Raw genomic sequence first — 19,237 nt, 5'->3', positions numbered from 1 at the left:
TGAGGAAACTTAAGAATCTTGCTGACTACATTTAACCCCAAACTTCAGCAACTTTTTCAAAAAGTCAGACCCCACAACCTCTCAAGGACAGCAGATCTCAATGGCTTTATGAGGTCAGGTGATCCGATATACAAAATGTTCTGCATGTCCGGGTTCCTAATGAAAACCACTGAGAAGGAAAAAATTAAGGCTTGTGTAGATTTTTAAAATCTTTTATTTTACCTAAAACGCTAGGATGATCTCCAAAAGGTTCAGGTAAAAATAAAAAGCAGGCTAGACGAGACAAAAGTTCACATTTCTGATCATCTTCTGATCTATTCTAAAAGCGTTCCCAGTTGTCTCTTAATTATGAATATACTGTTTTTAGCCAAAATAGTGAGAAATTTTGGAGTTGTGGGGCCAATAGCTGTGGATAAACCTTTCCCCTCTTCCCATAATCTATTGTTCTTCTTTTGTTTGTTTTTTTAAACACCCGGTCCTTCTGACTACAGCCCCTCACACCCCTAACCTAACAGTGGTGCAACAAAAATGGTGAGCAATATTGGAGCTATCCAGCCGTACAGTTTTGAGCCAGATGTCAGCTCAGACGAGGAAAACGAAGTCGAACATCACGTGTCAAACTCGAGGCCCGCGGGTCAAATGTGGCCCGCCATGTCATTTTATGTGGCCCGTGGGGGGATAAAAGTTTGTAATTTCTTAGAATAAAAATTAAAAATTGGTGTATCTATTCATATCTAGGGGGAATCAGACTTGAAATATCAGATTGGGCAACTATACATTAGGACTTAAACACTGTCCATATAACCTAACCTGATAGAATCAAATTTAAAAGGATTTATTTTAGAGTAACAAGCAAACATATGTTTTCTATGAAACTGTAATTGTCACTTTACAAAGTTAAGTAAATGAGTTATTTAACATTAAGGAGTAGTTACGTTTATTTTATATTACTTTTATTTAAATGTGTAAGTTATATCTGGCCCTTCAAGGACAGCCCCTATGCTGATGTGGCCCTTGGTGAAAATGAGTTTGACACCCCTGTCGTACATAGATCTAGTTTTCTGCAGGTGGATTCATCAGAATGGAGCGGAGCAGGGAGCTCGTGGACTCCCGATACTAGATACTATGTTACAAACGCAAGCTTTTTCAAACACTTTTTGTATGTTCCTGTTTCACAACAATTTTGATAAATTACTCCGATTCACAGGTGATGATCTGTCATCAGAAAACTGCCACAAGAACATGTTGGAACACCATAAACAATCTCATTGTACTGGGTCTTTAAGACCTAAGACTGTTTGGGTCAAAGGAGCCCACAAATGTTGCTGCCTGGTTTTACCTCGATAGGGAATGTATACTTTGAAGGCAGGAGAGTGGAACTACAATTTGGGAAGAAAAAAAGAAGCCATTTGGTCTTTTGGTGTAATTATACAGTAGATGGCGCCACTTTAACACTTCTATGCATGTTTTTATGCCGGACCCCAGCAGAAAAGATCATTTAAAGAACAAAGAAATACCCCTTTGGAGGGTACTCTCTAAAAACTGCAGCATGAAGGGTTAGTCTCGGCATCGTTGACTGACTGCATGGGCGTGTTTGCGTGTCAGACCGTGGGCGGGCGTGGCAGCAGGGCTGGTCCAGCCCCTGAGGCATAGAAAATGAGAATCTATTGAGCGGAGTCAGCTGAGGCCTTTAAACAGCCTGACAAAGAAGCGCTGGTGTCGCCCCAGCACAGACAGACGGACGGATCTGTTCACATCAACGATCTGCGCTCTCTTGGGACGGCCTCGGTGCGGGGGTGTGCCGCACCCACCCAGCGGACGCGCTCCCGAGGATGCACCAAGGTAGGCGCATAGATGCTGCTGTTTTCTGCCTCTGCTTTAACGCGCCGTGACATTCGTGGAAAAGGACTGGGCGTTGTGCGGGATGATCCCCTGTGATCCGTGCATGAGCAGCTCGTGCGCATTTCATCACTGATGTCTCTCTGACGCGCAGCTGTCTATCTATGGCGTCTCCTCATGACTGTGTTGGCAAACTAAGGGACCATTTTATAGCGGGACGCTCAAATATCCAGGCATACATATTGCGTTTTTGCGTGCCTGAATGCGTGAAGAGTGTCTTTCGTGTCAGGGACGTCAGTGATTTCAGCTTCCATCAGTGGTACAGTCGATGTGCGAAGTCTCTGCGGAGGGTTTTTGTTCGGGCCTGGCACCAGCTCTGTGTCCGATCCCCGACCAAGTCACCGTGACGGACACGGGGCGGTTCTCTCGCCAATGTCTTTTATTGTGGTCTACGTTTGCATCTGTGCGATCGGACTTGAGTCGTGTACGATTGGGTCTGGCCTCTGCTTCTCGCGGGAAGTATGAACGGATCATCCGCTCGGATGGTGCTGATGCTGAGGCGCCTGAGTGTTGCTAGGCAGCCATGCATCGCGGCCTCCACCGGAAACGGCTTTATTACAGCCTGAGGGGGAGAAGTGTTGGTTAAAACAGACAACAATCAAGTGTTTTCCACAACTCTCCTACTCTTTGACAATCACATCATCTTCACAGATAATTAAAAAAGAAATAAATGAATTTAATGAAAATAAATGAGTTTCAATAGGTGGGTGCGAATGTTCAAACAATACAACTTCTTTCAAACCAATATTAACCAGTTGAAATTAATTAGAAATTTCATTGAGAACAGTAATTGGTGGGATGAAACTATTTAAAGATTAAAAGATTTGATGTTTTTTTTTTAGCAATTTCCACTATAAAGATTTTAACATTTTCAAAATGTTTACATATTGGTGTTCTATTGAAAACTGTTACCTAAATCTAAAGATTGCCAGTGTAAATTACAATCCCACAGCTGGTTATGAAATTTGTTCTCCATTTTTGACCCATCACCAGCTGAGCTGTATAGTTACACTTGAGTAGCAGTTTACTATTCCAGTGTCACACATTTATTTAGATAACTTTTTCAAAATTCTGCAATAGTCTGCACTCATAATTACCATAAAATTATTTTATTTCTGTAGATGGGAACAGATGCGTTTTTTAAACTTTAAAATGGAAAAAAAGTGCATTAGCAAGAAGTTTCTTTGGTTTATTGTCAGTAAGGCATAAGTCAGTGCAGGGCATTGTGAGGGGGTTGCATTTAGGTGAACCATGATAATTTATTGACTTCAACCAGGAAGTGTTGGTGACAAAATCTAACCAATCGGAGTGTCTAAAGCCTACATACCCGTGAGACTCACTTAGGAAAGTCATGACCAAGGACTCAAAGTAAAAAAATACATTCATAAACTACCTTGGGACGTACTTAAAAATCAGGCCATTTTAAAAGCAGAGAACAGAAAATCAATGCAAAGCCACTTGCGTTAGGCGGGGTCACAATGGTGCTGACCTCTGGCAGAGTAGATTAGAGCAAACAATGCAAAGATGGAGATTTAATCTGCAACATAAAATTAAAACAAATTAAGCCCTCAAAAGGATAGTTTAGGACTAGCTTGTAAAGACTTCCATTCAAATGATCTTAAACCTTTATTCAATCTCATTGTTTACGAGACGAGGGACAGGAACTGGGTTTGATTTCTTCCTGTGCTTTTATGAAACTAAAGTAAGATGATGATGCAGCAGGGTCAGCCATTACAGCCAGACAGAAGATAAGTGATGGAGGAGGGGTAGAGGTACCCTCCGCCACCACTACCATTAAAGAAAGACTCTTTCTGAGGGGAGTTGCAGTCATGGGCAATGAAAATATTTGGTTTGAGTTTACTGCTGCTCAAAAATAAACATAAAAATAATCAAATTGTCTTAATTAAATTTTGCAGATTTTATTTAAAAAAAAGTTTCTATAGTTTTTTATTTATTTATTAATTTCTTAGATGTCCTTAAGGTATAATGCCTTCGACTTTTTCTAGTTGACTCGATTTATTACATTTTGTTTCCAACCACGGTCAGTGCTGGGTTAAAGTGCACTTTATCCATTAGAGCTTGAGCCTTCCGGAGTTTCATACGTGTTGCCATAAGATCTGGTTAATGCACTTGGATCTGAGCCAGCCTTCGCTTTGGCCTTTAAAAGCCTCTGCTGTCAGGTGGAAGCCAGAAGAATGGAGCCAATAGTGCATGTCAGCTGAGCTGAGTCAAACCGCTGTTACAGCGATGCAACTAATCAAGTGAGTGATTAAGTCAGTTAGTGGGATGCAGCAGACGGAGGAGGGTGTGGTGCGTTTGGAACCTTATCTGGTCTCTGCAGCACAATGTGTGTGTGTGTGTGTCTGGGAGGAGCCTGCCTTTTCACTGAAGATCCTTACAGTAACTCTTTACTTTTACTCCAATTACTGAGCTGGATCACTTCCTCCTGGTAGTGCTGGCTGACTGTGAGCTCTTAATGCTTGTCCTTCCATCTTCTGCAGCTCTGCACCTGCAGCAGCCAGAGCCCTGAGGAATAAAGGTAGGTGTTCCATCTTTATTCTGCCATTTTCAAATGTCCTAGAAAATTCAAACTTTGTGTATGGTTCAAAGCACCAGAATGACTTTTTAAAACAAAACATCAGATTTCCTTTTGTTTGTTGGGAATAATTCTAACCTCACAGCGAGAAGGCCTTGATTCTAATCCCAGCTGGGACCTTTCTGTGAGAAGTTTACCTGTTCTCCTGGTGCATGTGTGGTTTTTCACCTGCAACTCTGGCTTCCTCCCAAAGTCCAAAACATGCTTCATAGGTTAATTGGTGATTATAAATGTGTGGTTGTTTAGCCCTGCGTTGGACCTACCAACCCCGCCTTCACCTAATAGTGGCGGGGATAGGCTCCAGCAACCCCATGACCCCAAAAGGGATGGATTTAGAAAATGGATGGATGGAAAGCATTTGTTAAATATTTAATGATATTAGCTGAATCCATGTTGAGTTTTTATTCTCTCTGGGCTGATGTGAAGCCTGATGTGAAGCTCTGCTCTGGTGTACAGTGTATGTCTGTCTGAAGGCAAAAGCTCTTCTTAGGAAATGTTCTTCATTTGACAGAAATTACAATTTCAAAACTCCAGAGCTCCAAAACGAATATTTTAACCCCATGACAATTATTGATGCAAATATGCGTTAAACCACTTAGCTCCAAAAGTACCTCAATTTATCATCTACTAGAAAGCAAAAACGGAAGCGACATTTTTCTTCTTCGCTGGAAATAAATTCAGACAATAAGGGGTTAAACTAACTCTCAGTGTCTTATTTTGAACACATCAACTGAATGTGGAGCATCTGGAGTCACACACAGAAGTAATCATCCAAATGCCAAATCTCTAGTAAACTTTAGACGGCCTGCACATGTACTGGCTTTGGCAGGGGGACACATTTGGCACTGCAGGATTTGAGTCCCTGGCAGCGCAGTGTTTTTCTCATGGTAGCCTTTGTTACTTTGGTCCCAGCTCTCTGCAGGTCATTCACTAGGTCCTCTCATGTGGTTCAGAGATTTTTGCTCAACGTTCTTGTGATCATTTTGACCCCACGGGGTGAGATCTTGCTGGGAGCCCCAGATGGAGATTAACAGTGATCTTTTATGTCTTCCATTTCTTAATAATTGCTCCCACTGTTGATTTCTTCACACCAAGCTGCTTACCTTTTGCAGATTTAGTCTTTCCAGCCTGGTGCAGGTCAACAGTTTGTTTCCGGTGTCCTTAGACAGCTCTTTGGTCTTGGTAATGTTGGAGTTTGAATGGTGACTGTTTGAGGTTTGAGGACTGTTTAGCCACCTCCTCCCATATAGTTCATGGCCCCTGTTGTTTCATCAGCAAAGCCTTGCAAGTTCCTCTTCCCACAGTCCAAAAACATTGCTTCTTAGATGTGTGTCTGTGGGTGTAGGTGTGTGTGTGTGGATTTGGATGTGTTGCCTTCCAATAAACTGGTGAACTGCTTTGTGACCCTGTGACCCTGGACAGGACTGAGCAGGAGTTGAAGATTGATGATTTTTGCTTTTACTATTGTTATATCAGAATAAAAAAAATCTTCATTATTTCATTTATTGCAGCAGTTTATAAGGTTTAAAGGCTTCCACTCCGACAAAGAAGATGAGCAAATCCCCGACCCCAAAGAGCAGCCCAGTGCAACGGAGCCCCAGTGATGGTGTTCCTGAGGGCCTCCAGTCTCCTCAGCACTCCACGCCAGGTTCTGGACCACAGTACAAAAAGCGTATCTCGAGCCTTCTTCAGAGTCCGGTAAAGCATTTATTTGCCCTTTTCTTTTACTTTGCAGATGTAATAAATAATTCAGATCAGGGAGATCCCTTAGACCTGAGCTGAACTTGATGTCAGAGAAGCAGGATGCTGCAGAAAACGAGTAACACGGACATGAACCCAAAAAACGCGAAAAGTAAACAGATTAAAACCACTGAGCAGCTAGATGTTGCACATATTCTTGACAATTTATGACAATTAAAAAAAGATACAAAACATGAGTGGTAACCAGAGAATAAAGGAAAACTCCAAGGTCAAAGTGCACCAGTTTGCATTATGCGATGGAGTCAGGAGCCAAACAGGACTTCATGGGAGACGACTAAGGAAAGTAAACCATGAAAAACATACAATCCATTATGATAAGCCACAAAGTTTAAGGATAATTTTCTTTGAAAAGATTTTTTTTTAAAAAGCTTGAGCTTTTTGGCAAATCCCATCGGATCAAAAGATTTATGAAAAAGTTAGTTATCATGAGAAACACGGGATAGGCTGGTTTTGTTTTTTTAGCGCTCCCTGATTTAAATCTGTGGAAGGAGCTGAAACGGTACTCTGGTGAAATACACCTCGGTGTGGTTTTTTGATGATGTGCATTTAGAAAATCTTAGAAACAGCTGTCTCTTTTCTGTGAATATGATTTTTGAGTTTTTATCTGATCTGTTTTTGTGTGCAGTCATTCAGAGAGGAGCTGGATGTCCTGATACAGGAGCAGATGAAGAAAGGTGGAAGCTCTTCCAACCTGTGGGCACTAAAGCAGCTCGCTGACTTCATGAGCACACATGGCTCCCCAGCTGCCCTGCAAGTCGCACCATCCAGTACGTTAAAACCCTTAACATGCCATATTTATATAAGTTAAAACTCACATCCAGGTCCCATTTTTGTTACTCTCGTGTGAAAGTGTGGGTTGTCTTTAAGTGATGTTTTAAAAGCCAAGGCTTTAAAAAAAAACAACAACCTGTTTGTGTGTTCATCCTTCCATAAAACTAATAGATCCTGTGGCCAAAATATCAAAGACATCCTTGAAGCTTTATTTAAAGTCCCTCTCCAAAAAGCATGTCAAAAGTGTTTGCAAAATAACAAGGAGGCTGTCTCCATCAGATTTTCTGTTTGCTTCTCTTCCCAGATATGATGATGGTGACACCCATCAATGACATGCACGGATGGGAGCCGGGCAGCTTGGTGAAAGGAGAGAGGCTGATGCGCTGTAAGCTGGCCAGCACCCATCGACTCTTTGACCTCTTTGGCTGGGCCCAGATCAACCGAATCTGTCTCACAGTTAGGTTTTTTTTTTTTTACCATTTGACTTTTCATCTGCTCCGCATTTGCCCTCACTTATGTGCTCCTCTCCGTTTGCCAGCTGCGTGTGAGTAAAGAGCAAGAACACTTCCTCGTGCTTCCAGATGGCCTGGCCTACAGTGAGGTGACGGCTTCCAGTCTGGTGAGTCAGGATTTGCAGCTCTGAGCTGAAATCTGTGTTTTCCTGGATCGTGAACATTGAAATATTTGAAGCTTAGACGTGGAGGTGATGTCTGACGGGACACAGCACTTCACACACACTTCACTAAAACTTGACCCATCGTTGTGTTCATCCTATCCTTTCTGCTTGAACATGAGAATCACTAAGAATCCTGAGGCTGTTCATCAAAATGTCTTTGTCCAGTTGGGCCTTCAACAGTTTGTCCACGTTTGAACTTGAGTGTTTCTTTTGTAATCTTTTGGACTTTTAGTCAGAAAAACATTTCAAATGTTGTAACTAATAAAGTGGACTTTAAATGACTGTGTTGATGTTAAAGCTCCTTGTGGTTTTGTTAGAATGTTGTCAAATGTGTTGCGCACTTTTAAAGGTAAAGGTGAACATTCTGGGGGAGGTGGTGGAGAAGAGCAGCACCAATCTACCAGTGGACCCAGAGAAGTTCAGCTTACACTCGGCCATCTACTCAGCACGGCCCGACATCCGCTGCCTGCTGCACCTCCACACGCCTGCAGCAGCAGCGGTGAGTCAGTGTGGCATGACAGTGCCAGAAATCTTTAAATCCCACAATGGGGTGTCCTTTCTTGAAATAAACCTTTGCATGAGTCAGTTCACAGCACTGATAGTGGACTTTTTTTTTTTTTTAACCAACAGTTAATCTTCACCAGGGTAGACCTTTGTTTACTTGTTCTGTTCACTACTTTCTGGAACAGAACCTCTCAGCGTTGCTAACTCAGAGAGGTTTAGTTGGGGAGCCTTACAATCCTGTCTCTGATTTTGAGGATGATGTAGTTCCTTCAGCTTAAACTGGGACCTGCAGCTCTTTCTGGAAGACTGTGCAGCTGAGAGTGAAGCTGCATGGATCAGCCTCACCGTGGCTTCTCATCAGGAGAACTAAGAAATGCCTCCGTCCATGAAAAAAGATCAGTCACTTTCCTAACTGAACAATGTTTAGATAACGGGATGATCAGCTCAGAAGTGGGTGGAGGAGGATGGAGCATGAGAGCAGTAATGCATCATCAGCAGAAATAGTTTGTTCTGATAGTTGAAAAGCAAAGAACTCCGAAGTCAGAAGTTTTTATCTCATCTATGAATCTTTGCTTCTGTGTTTCACCTTTGGCAATTAGTTTTGGGTTGTGAACAAACAGCAAAGATCAGAGATACGAATGACTAGTCTCCTTTTCAGGATGACTGGGGTCTCCCTTATGGAGATGGTGTAAAGCTTAGCCATCTAATCCCTCCTCCCCCACATGAAGAGGACCCAGTTAAGGTGGTTTGGATACATTAACTTAACCAGGTAAAGCATTCAGACAAGTCCAGCTAGGACGAAGGTCTGCAACCTGTAACGCTAAAAAAGCCAATTGGTCCAAATTCTTACTGACTATAACCCAACGAGAGCCGTAAAATCCCACCTTACCGTTTAAAAAAAATACATTTTATTGATGTTTGTGGGACTATTATTCTATTCATTTGTAAAATGTAGGTTTTTATTTATAAGACTTGAATTATAACAGTATTAAAATATTCTAAATAACTTACTTTTGACAGCAGCACATCCTTTAAAAAAAAAAACGCATTGTGTCAAATAGGATCCTCCTGCATCAGCAGATTTGCTTGCAAGTTTATACTTTTGATAATTTTGCCTCTGAACAGCAAGAAGACACTATTGTGCAGCTTCAGATAATATTACAGTAAGTGCTTTAAACTTATTCTAATAACAAACAGCTCTGACATTATAATAAGCCTTTAATCATCTATTTGCTTAGTTGTCTGCATTTTTTAGAAGTGGTAAAGCGCACAATTTCTCTTAATTTAGTGTAATGTCAGCAGTGGTTAAAAGTTTTTTTACTATTAAAATCACCTCAGTTAAAAAAATCTGAACATAAATGGCCTGCTTCCTCCTTGACCCCAGGATTTTAACCCCAGAGAAGAAGCAGACAGTGGATGGTGGAGTGTGAGCATGAGCCTCTGTTCATTTCCCCTGTCTTCAGGTTTCAGCCATGAAGGGCGGCCTCCTGCCTCTGTCCCACGAGGCTCTGCTGGTTGGAGACGTGGCTTATTATGACTATAATGGAGTCATGGAGGAGGAGGCGGACAGAGTGGAGCTGCAGAAGAGCTTAGGACCCACCTGTAAGGTGAGAAGACTTGTCCAAATGTTGTACTGGCTCATCTGTCTCTTTGGGATTAAGTATGAGCAGAGAGGAGAATGAAGGAGATGTGACTTGCGCTAAATTAATAACTAAAGCTGCTGACTCCTTTTCTTCCCAGCTGAGATGAGTTTCTTTTTCTATTAATGTATTCTAGGTTCTTGTGCTGAGGAATCATGGGATTTTGGCACTTGGGGAATCTGTGGAGGAGGCTTTCTATACCATCTACCACATCCAGACAGCCTGCCAGATTCAGGTATCATGCGCTCACACACAAACAAAAGGAGAATTATTTTATCCAAGATCATCCCTTCAAATCCTTTCGTTAAAAAATAAAATAAAATTCAAACTCAATTTCGCTTCGTACGTAAATGTAATGTTTCTGCAAGCACAGCTACTTTGATCAAAGGACTAAAGCTGAGAGTTCCCTGCAGGTCACTGCTGCACCTTCAGGCTTATTGCTGCATCTCTTTGGCACGTGGTTCCACTGTGGTGTAATACTGCAGTGCTGCTGGTTGGAAATGAACGGAACCAAGAGAAGGACAAATAAAGCCCCGCTGCAAAATTGATGCATCAACACAATGTGTTCTTGCTTACTCACCTTCCTGCACATCCACAGATGATGGTTTTCACTCCGGGAGCCAGTTTTTCTGTTATGATTTTGTACAGCATCGACTTTTGAAAGATTTCTTGTAAACATGGAGTTTACATGGCAGTTTCCATGTGGTCAAAGTCATCTTTAATGCTTTTATGTTTGCATGTGCGCTCTGTCAGGTGACTGCATTGTGTAGTGCTGGTGGACAACAGAACCTTATTCTGCTGGATCGGACCGTCCACAAACCCGTCTCAGCCGGTTCTGTCGGCTGGGCCGGCTCCACTTTTGGACCCCTGCATAAGAGCCGTGTAGGAGAGCACGAGTTTGAAGCCCTCATGAGAACTCTAGATAATCTAGTAAGTACTGCACGAAGTTCATTTTACTTCAGGAAGAGCTGTGTAAAGATATGTACACACCAGGCATTTGACGCGTGTTCAAGAACGCACGTCAAATGCCCATGCTGTTCACACAAAACAAGCAGTGAGGTTCTTCTTCTTCTTCTTCTTCTTCTTCTTCTTCTTCTTCTTCTTCTTCTTCTTTTTTACATTTTCTACTTTTCACTAGCTCATGTCCGCCACGTACGGTTGAAAGCGGTACAAATCTCGTGAATCTTGCTCCAGGCTTTTTCTTTCACAGCTTTATTCCAATTTGTATGATTTGTATTATAAAATTCCAACCGGGCACAAACTACAATTATGAATTTTTCCTCAATTATCAATTTTTAGCTGGTTGGGACTTCAGTGAATTAAAAGGGACGCCATCCATTTGTCACTACCAAATTCAAGTCCCTGATTGGTCAAAGTTTGCAACTTGCAACATCCCTTAAATGGCCATGCATTTTGTACGTAGAGGCCGAAAACGGTCATAAAAACTGACAAAGCTTTGCATAAATGGGAGAGGTTTGATCACAGAAGCCTGAAAGCACCTTCACATGTTTTTACATAGACTTTTCATTGAAAGTGGCCTACATAGACCATAGCTTTACTATTTAGTGCCTGATAAGGACTTGTAATATTTAAGTTCATTTTCTCTTTTGCTCAGGATTCCCTTGCTCAGTTTTCTTCTGAAAATATTTCCAAAAAGCAGGAACATCGAGGACTTAGCTCAGGGACAGTATTTCTATCTCTTTGCCTAGGAAACTTACAGGACCGTCCTTAGCTGATTGTTAGATTGTCCCCCTTGTGTAGTCTTGCTATATCATGACACTTTTGAGTGCTAGGTGGCAGCACTGATCCTGTTTTTGTAGCTGTAACATCCAGAGCTTTTTGTGTTGTTGTTCATTCACTCCTGAACATTATTGAGCTTCTGCTGTTCCTGGTTAATAACTGGACGTCCAAACCCCCTGTTGATAGGCTTGCTGGCAGAGCAAAGGCACTTGATGATGTGATTTCCAGATGGTGCTTAAAAGTAAATGCAGGAAATGTTTTTATTGTGGTTTGTAAGTGAAAGCCTTTTTTGCTGATGTGAATCAGCAGTGGTTGACCTATGAACGGTTCTTAAATACATCTGAAAACAAGCTTTTATTTTGTGCTTCAGGGCTACCGTACCGGCTACGCCTATCGTTTCCCTGTGCTGCTTGAGCGGTCACGGACGCGGAGGGATGTGGAGGTCCCTGCCACAGTGACGGCCTTCCACCAGTTTGATGATGACGGTGTCCATCCTGCTTTGAGGCAGCACCCATTTGTTCAGCGGCAGCAGCAGGAGAGGACACGATGGCTCAACACCCCCAACACCTACCAGAAAGTCAGCCAAGAGCAAGTGAACCTGGGACACCAGCGGACCACTGTGAGGAATTCTGAATTTATGCAATCAGCACAAATCTTCTCTGCTCTCTGAACAATGTTCATCCTTCTGATCTGAAATGAAATTGATTTAATTTTGGTCAGCTGATAAGCATAGCAACTTTTATACACAGAGGTCATCCAAAATGCAGCAACAGCTAAAACTAACAATAACTCACAATGGGCGTTGTAGAAAAAAAGGAAATTTTGATGACCATACCTTTTTAAAGCGACAAAACACTCAAATAAGAAAAATCAATCTTACATGTTCAGTTGGAAAGGAACATAAAGCAGAGTACTGTGCTTTAGATTTACTCATACATACTATAGGAACTGATTAAATACTTTTGAGTTAACTTTGAAACTTTGGCGACATTAGCTCGATGCAGCGCCAAAACATGTGTGATGTAATAACTAATAAGGGTTTGAATTTTGAATAAAAACAACATTGTACTGGATAAAAATTCAGTTCATGGAGTTCTTTTACGTGAAATTTGTGTTGGAAATGTATTTTGTAAAGGATTGTTTTTAATCTGTAGTATCCTGAAGGGAGCACATACTCTTGTTTGAGAAGCTCTGCAGCTGAGAGAGGACAGATAAGCTGACAAAAACAGCATCAAAGGGGTTGTTTTAAATCTGTGGGCGGAGCCAGAGCTGCTGCCCTCTCCTCTCTCTCCTCTCTGCATTGCAGCAGAAGCCCACAAGTCCAGAGGATGCAGCATGCTGCCCTCTGGTGTTCAAACTGGACTATGAAAAATGTTTTAGAAAACATCCGTAAGGACTAAAACTGAATAAAAATGTGAAACAAACTGCAAGATCTTCACTCCATCCACTCAGTTAGTTGATGGACAACGGTTGTTGGTTTTTTATGTTGTTGCTGGGGATTCTTCTGACAGTGGCTGAAGACAGAGGAGGTGACACAAGCTGGCAGTACAGCCATCAAGATGGAGAACCCAAACCAGTTTGTGCCTCTCTTCACCAACCCTCAAGAGGTGATCGAGACCCGGAACAAGGTCCGGCCTTCTTTCGTCTCCCACTCCATCTTTGCCTTTTGCTCGCGGCCGCATGACTTTACCGTTTTGTACCCTTCAGATCCGCCAACAGAATCGTCAGGATATGAAAACGGCGGGACCGCAGTCTCAAGTTCTCGCAAGCGTTATCACAGATGACAGTCCTTCGGTAAACTGCATTCTCCGGACTCGACCCTTTTCTGCTCCTTCCCATCAAAAGAGTGACCTTTTGGTTTTGCTTTCTTTTTTCCTTTAAGGCTCCTGTGACCCCACCTAAAGACCCACCCGAGCCAGAACCTCCCAACCCCTTCAACCAGCTGACGGACCAGGAGCTGGAGGAGTACCGCAAGGAGGTGGAGAGGAAACGGGATGGAGGGACCAACGGTATGCTTCACTCAGATCTACTCACCTCCCAGTTACTGACACAGCTTCTGTAACTTAATCTAGAATCTTGAATGTGAAATATATAACAAATAGGGCTGTGATGACTTAACGATTTGATTCATATCATTATTTGTGGTTGCTGATATGATTCTCTGTCGATATTAGTTCTCTTTGAATGATTCAATGCGAACACTGACCTAAAATCGATCCAGGACATCTTTAGCCAAAGTTTCAACCAGTGGGACTCAGAGAAATAGCTGGGTATTCCTGGTATTGCAAGATAATCAAATGTAAAACAAATGTGTACAAACAAACAAGTAAACAAGAATGAATGTCGAATCCATTCACGTTTTGGTTTGGTAAAGTTCAGCCCACTGTTGTTTTTCCACATCCATAGAATCCAAAGGGAACATTATTAGAACATTCTAGCAGACTGTATGGTCACATGTCTTTGCTAAATTCAAAGTGTTTCAACACATTGGACTGGAATGATGGACTGATCCTTTTTTTCTGCCATCACATGTGTGTTGTCCGCTGTGATGCACTTGGTCATTGTTACACTGTAGTAAAATAAACTTACCATGTCTCAATCCAAATGGTATTTTCCAATATCGATATAATCGATTTATTTCATTTTGAAATAGTTTTATGTTGGTACAGATCGATTCAATTAACAACTTGGCTCAGACAGATTGATCTGGTTGGATTGTAGGAATATAAACCTATTGTTACGCCCCTAAGGTCAAACTTTTTTGAAGTGGGGTTTTTGCTCACATTTAAAAGAAATATATTATATAAAACCAGTAATCTTATAAATGAGGTTATCTCTAGTTCCTGTTTTGTTTTACTAACTTTTTGTAACATAAAGATACTGCTGAAGTGCCAGAAACTCATTGAGTTTTGCTTTATAAAGTCTACACAACATAACCTGCTCTCCTTTTAGTTTTTTTATTATGTGCTAAATAAAAACCCAGAACTTGGATCAGTTCAAAGAACTTTTACCCTGATCTGCTCTGGAATGTGGGCTGCAATAATTTTCATGATGTTCAGAAAACTCTTCATCTTTTTCCTTTTTAACTTTATTTTTTGTTTCTATAGGAACACTTTTTTAAGGCTCTGTTGAAGGAGATGGAATTTAAGTCTAAGTGTAACTAGAAAAGACCAAAACCACATCAGCTTAGTGACTTATTGTGACTAAAGGAGGAGAGCATTTCTTTTCTTTCAGCACCTCCAGGGACTCTCACTTGAACTTCCCCTAGCACAGCTCTAACCTGCAAAGCCCTTTTCTTCTTTACTGTTTGTGCGTGTGCATCCTCATCAAAGTAGGGGAGGAGGTGGAAAATGACAGCGAGTGTCCCCCCTCCAACACCCCCACAAAGGGCCCTTTGCCCGTCCACGCCCCCCCCTCAGGTGAGGCTTGCCAGAGTGACTGATTGGCCGGCCTGCCCTCTCACCTGCTCCTGTGATGCGCTGCTGCAAGTCTGAAGCATGGGTTCATGATGCTGCCAAAGCCCCTTTGCTTTTTTTCTTGATTTATTTTCCATTTTTTCCGAGTTCACGCAGATGAACCTGTCCAAACCTGCCTGCTAATGTACCTGCCGGTAACTTTCTTCCACCCTGGTTTGCAGAAGTGTTTAAGTTCAGATTTATTTAGAGGGTTTCCTGCTTCTCAATCCGATTTAGGTTCAGACTTTGACTAAACCACTTTAAGCTAAGAAGTGGGATCAAGCTGGATCTGCTGCTAGATCAAAGTGTGACAAGAAACAAGCGTCCCTAAAAGTTCATGTTTTGTCTCATCAGTCCACGGAATCTTTGACCAAAACTTTTGTTTTCTCTTTTGTCATCATTAGTTTTCTTTTTGCTAGGTAGTGGCTTTTCCTTTAGCTCTTTCAAATTTCAAACTGAGACATAAAAAGTCTGAACGCCTCTTGTGGAGATTGGATTGTGTGAAGTTTAGTGTTTGTTTTCACAGCTGATTTTATAAACATATTGGATCTTCTCAGACTATTTAATAGCTCCTAACTATTGGATGCTCTTTGGGTAGTTGGTTATTTTTTTTATTACTTTTAATAACTTGAATTAGTTAAACAGTGAGTCATTTTGGTGTAGTCTATTTAATGACCTTAACAGAGTGGAGGGGGCCTGCAGGTCTTCTCTTCTTGTTCTGCTTCCTTTATGACTTTCATGATGTGTTATTAGCTGTGATGCTCAGCTGATCCCTTCTGTTCTTTTCTGTTTCTACATCATTTCTCTCAATGTGGTTTTGTTGGAGTTCGTTTTCAAGCATTTATCAAACTGACATGCCGAAAACTTTGTTATAAAATATTTCTTCGTTCTCTGCATGCAGCAGATTTGTCAGCTCTAAAAGTCAGACTGTGGTTGAAAGACCTTAAAGCCACGGACCTTCAGCCCGTGTGAAATCTATTGTGAATGCTGAAAGAGCTTTTGGCCCAGTTTCTTGATGACTAAAAACCAGCGAGAACCAAAAGTTGAGAAAAATACACTTAATTCCTGTTTTTGTGACCATTAAGTGATTTATTTATATAAATTTAAAAAATCCACAGTAATTCAAGTATTATAATTTTCTTTCTTTGACAATATTAACTTCCATTAAATTTGATAACCACACATACAAGTTCCCTTCAAAATAAAATGCGCCCTGTGTTAAAGACGATCCTCCAGTTGTAGAAGATTTAATTTGAATTAAAGCTGCTATAAACCTGACAACATTGGTGTAGAAGGTAACTTTTAAGATAAATATATATATATATATATATATATATATATATATATATATATATATATATATATATATATATATATATATATCCAATAATAGACCACTCTTATCATAATTTTTCTCAGTGATCTGTCATATTAAAATTCAAAATATATCTGAAAAAAATGTAATTAACAAAAAGAAATGCGCTAAAAACGCTTTATATATTGAAATTGTTCGCATTTTCCTTCAAAGCCAAAGAGCCACAAAGGAGCAGGATGAAGGAGCCGCATGTGTCTCCATAGCCTCAGGTTAAACACTCCTGATCTAGTGTCATCATCTTTATCTACATTAGAAGAAATGAATCCATCAGGATGCTCCCATTAAAAAACAAATCCATCAGTTTCTGTCCCGGATCCAGACTTGTTTCCACATATGCAGATAATCAAAGATGTCCCCATCATCAGTGTTTCAGGAGAAAAAGTTATTTTCTAAATTTATTCATCTACTTTGGACAAACAAAGTTGTCTAGGTTAAAAAGGAGCTTTTTTCGTTTTCCAGCGTGGCAGTATGTGACTTCAGTACTACAGAATTCTTTGGAACCACTGCTCGATCCCTTTGATGCTTTGCAAAAAGACTCATTCAAAGAGTGTAAAAAGAAAAAGGATGGGACAATGTTCCATGTTCAACCATCTCTCCTCCTCCAGAGTCATTTCGCTCTGATCGAGCATGTAGCTTTGCATGCAGCATGCACTCCTCATCTGCAGACCTGTCTTTGCTTAGTACTCTATAATAATGAACCTTTTTTCTTTTCTTTTCTTATCAAAACTTGCAGAAGTGGAGACAAAGACAGACTCTCCCACCATGCAGAATGGAGGCGAGGAGGAGAAGCAGCTGACAGAAGAACTGGAGAAAGGGATGAAGGCTCTCACAACCAACGACACCTCCACGCCTGCAGCTCCGCCCACTAAACCGCAAGGCGGGACTCCGGAGGGCTCGCCTTGCAAATCCCCGTCCAAGAAGAAAAAGAAATTCAAGCCTCCAATGTTTCTGAAAAAGAGCAAGAAGCAGAAGGAGAAAGCAGAGACCTGAGTGCGTCTCTCCGATGCATCAGCCCTCGATGCAGTTTAGTACTTTAGTGCAGCACATGGACCGGATGGCGTCAGACCCAACTCCAGCCATGTCAGACCGTCTTCACAGACACCATGTGTTGTGCTGTACCACTGATTTTAATGTTTGCTGTGGTTCATCTCAAGCAGGTTTCAGAGCACCACTTTTGATTTTCACGTCACCCAGAGTAAATCAACTGTTTCATTCCTGATGATCCTTTCCTCTGTTATTCTTTTGATTTGCTGCTATCCCTTACTTCTCTGTAATGACAGTTGACAGATGCTGATCTGGAGCAGCTGCCACACCCATTTATTTATTTTTACTCCGTGTAGGTGGTGGTGGTGGTGGGGGGTCTCAAAATCATTTCACATCTGTAGATTCACATTCACGCATGTCACAATTGTTACTCATTATAGACATCTCTTAGTTAGCATTTGGCTGTAGCTGTCAGATAGATGTTTCTGGTATAATCTGTGAGCACAAGAGCAGTACACGTGAATGTGTGATGACAGACTTTGTGCTCAGCTGAACGCTAGTTTTGTGGATCACTCTCAGCCTAATGTTTCAGCAGATGAGAAAAGGGAACTTGACAGACTAGCAAAACCTTAATCTGCTTTGAATGCTCATTAAAAAAAAAATCCCAAAGTGATCAAGCTCAACATTTGTGGCTTTTCAATGCAGTAAGACAGTTGGTGATGAAAGACACTGGCAGTACTAAACATTCCACTGTTCTTTATTTTAATGTGCAAAATGACTCTACAGTGACATTTTTCTGTTAGAATCAGTAACTGTTATTGAAATGCTGATGTAATGTTGGTTTCTTGTTATTTTCTATTAGAATGTGTACGTGAGCATCGCAAGTTTGCCATTTATCGGTGATTAAAGGACAAGTTTGATTTTAAGTCGTCTCAGTGTCTTTCCTGGTTCTGGGCAGCTTGGCTCTGAGAATTTTTTTTGTCATAACTGCTTTGAAATTGGAAAAGGCTGCCTCATGACATTTACAAAGTGGACTAGATATAAAGCAGTTACAATGCTTCATTTATGATACTGCACATATATTCCTAAATCCCAGATAAGAATAACACACAATAAGCTAAATACATTTCTAGATACAATAGTGAATTTAACATAGGGGATATAAGGTATGTTTAAAAAAATAAATGAGCTTTTTATAAGACAATACAGGTCAAAATATAATCCCATAGAAAATGGGAATATTAAAGGTGCAGAGTTTTTGTCTGTAGTTTGGGTCACTTCATGAAGATGTCAAAAAACGGAAATTTCAGGGTTACAGCTTAATTTAAAAAAAAAAAATCCATCTCTGCTATTTGCTAATAGAAAAAAAAAGTTCTACCACTGAATATTTTGAGTGTTATTATACTAAATTTTTTGCACATAACAGTATTTTGCTCTTAAATAAAGGAATATAATCTCTTTAAAGAACTTGTCAATGGGATCGATCTTATTGGACACATAGAAATTTGTAAAATAACACATAAATAAATGCTGATTCATAGACCTAAATCTAGGATGAGGGCTTGTTGGTAAACAGTGGGTCGAATACTGTGAAGTCCCAAATGAAGCAATGCAGTAATGCAAAATAAAATATATACAAATTATAAACCCAATTTACAGAAGAGGATTAGGGCCATGGAGAAAGAAAAGAAGGCATAGTTAATTCTGACTTTAATCTCAGAATTCTGAGATTAAATCAAATTTTCAATGCCTTTTTTTTACTAATTAGATTTATATTTAAAATACATATTTTTTTATTTAGATGCAAATATTGAGTTTGTCGTGTTTTCCCGTTTC

The 19,237-nt window shown here is 40.7% G+C and overlaps 1 protein-coding gene across 4 annotated transcripts; it reads left to right on the top strand.

The window, feature by feature from the left end:
- The first annotated feature begins 1,483 nt into the window (after window positions 1-1,483).
- Window positions 1,484-18,327, top strand: add2 (adducin 2 (beta)). 4 transcript variants are annotated; one of them, XM_023958719.2, is made up of 16 exons: window positions 1,484-1,842; window positions 4,401-4,438; window positions 6,010-6,193; window positions 6,882-7,023; window positions 7,332-7,483; window positions 7,566-7,646; window positions 8,053-8,202; window positions 9,671-9,814; window positions 9,984-10,082; window positions 10,601-10,777; window positions 11,958-12,206; window positions 13,099-13,215; window positions 13,295-13,381; window positions 13,470-13,596; window positions 14,920-15,006; window positions 17,151-18,327. In XM_023958719.2, exons 3-16 carry the CDS (start codon window positions 6,047-6,049, stop codon window positions 17,405-17,407), a joined length of 2,016 nt encoding a protein of 671 aa, XP_023814487.1. In that variant the 5' UTR covers window positions 1,484-1,842; window positions 4,401-4,438; window positions 6,010-6,046; the 3' UTR covers window positions 17,408-18,327. The 4 variants fall into 4 exon arrangements, with proteins under 4 accessions (XP_023814487.1, XP_023814489.1, XP_023814486.1 ...); XM_023958721.2 differs by having other exon boundaries at window positions 6,007-6,193; window positions 14,923-15,006; XM_023958718.2 differs by having other exon boundaries at window positions 6,007-6,193.
- Window positions 18,328-19,237: the final 910 nt, after the last annotated feature.

Source organism: Oryzias latipes, chromosome 9 (genome assembly GCF_053564925.1).
Source record: "Oryzias latipes strain Hd-rR chromosome 9, Olatipes_Hd-rR_3.1".
In the NCBI taxonomy this organism is placed as follows: Eukaryota; Metazoa; Chordata; class Actinopteri; order Beloniformes; family Adrianichthyidae; genus Oryzias; species Oryzias latipes.
This window is presented reverse-complemented; position numbering and strand designations above follow the sequence as displayed.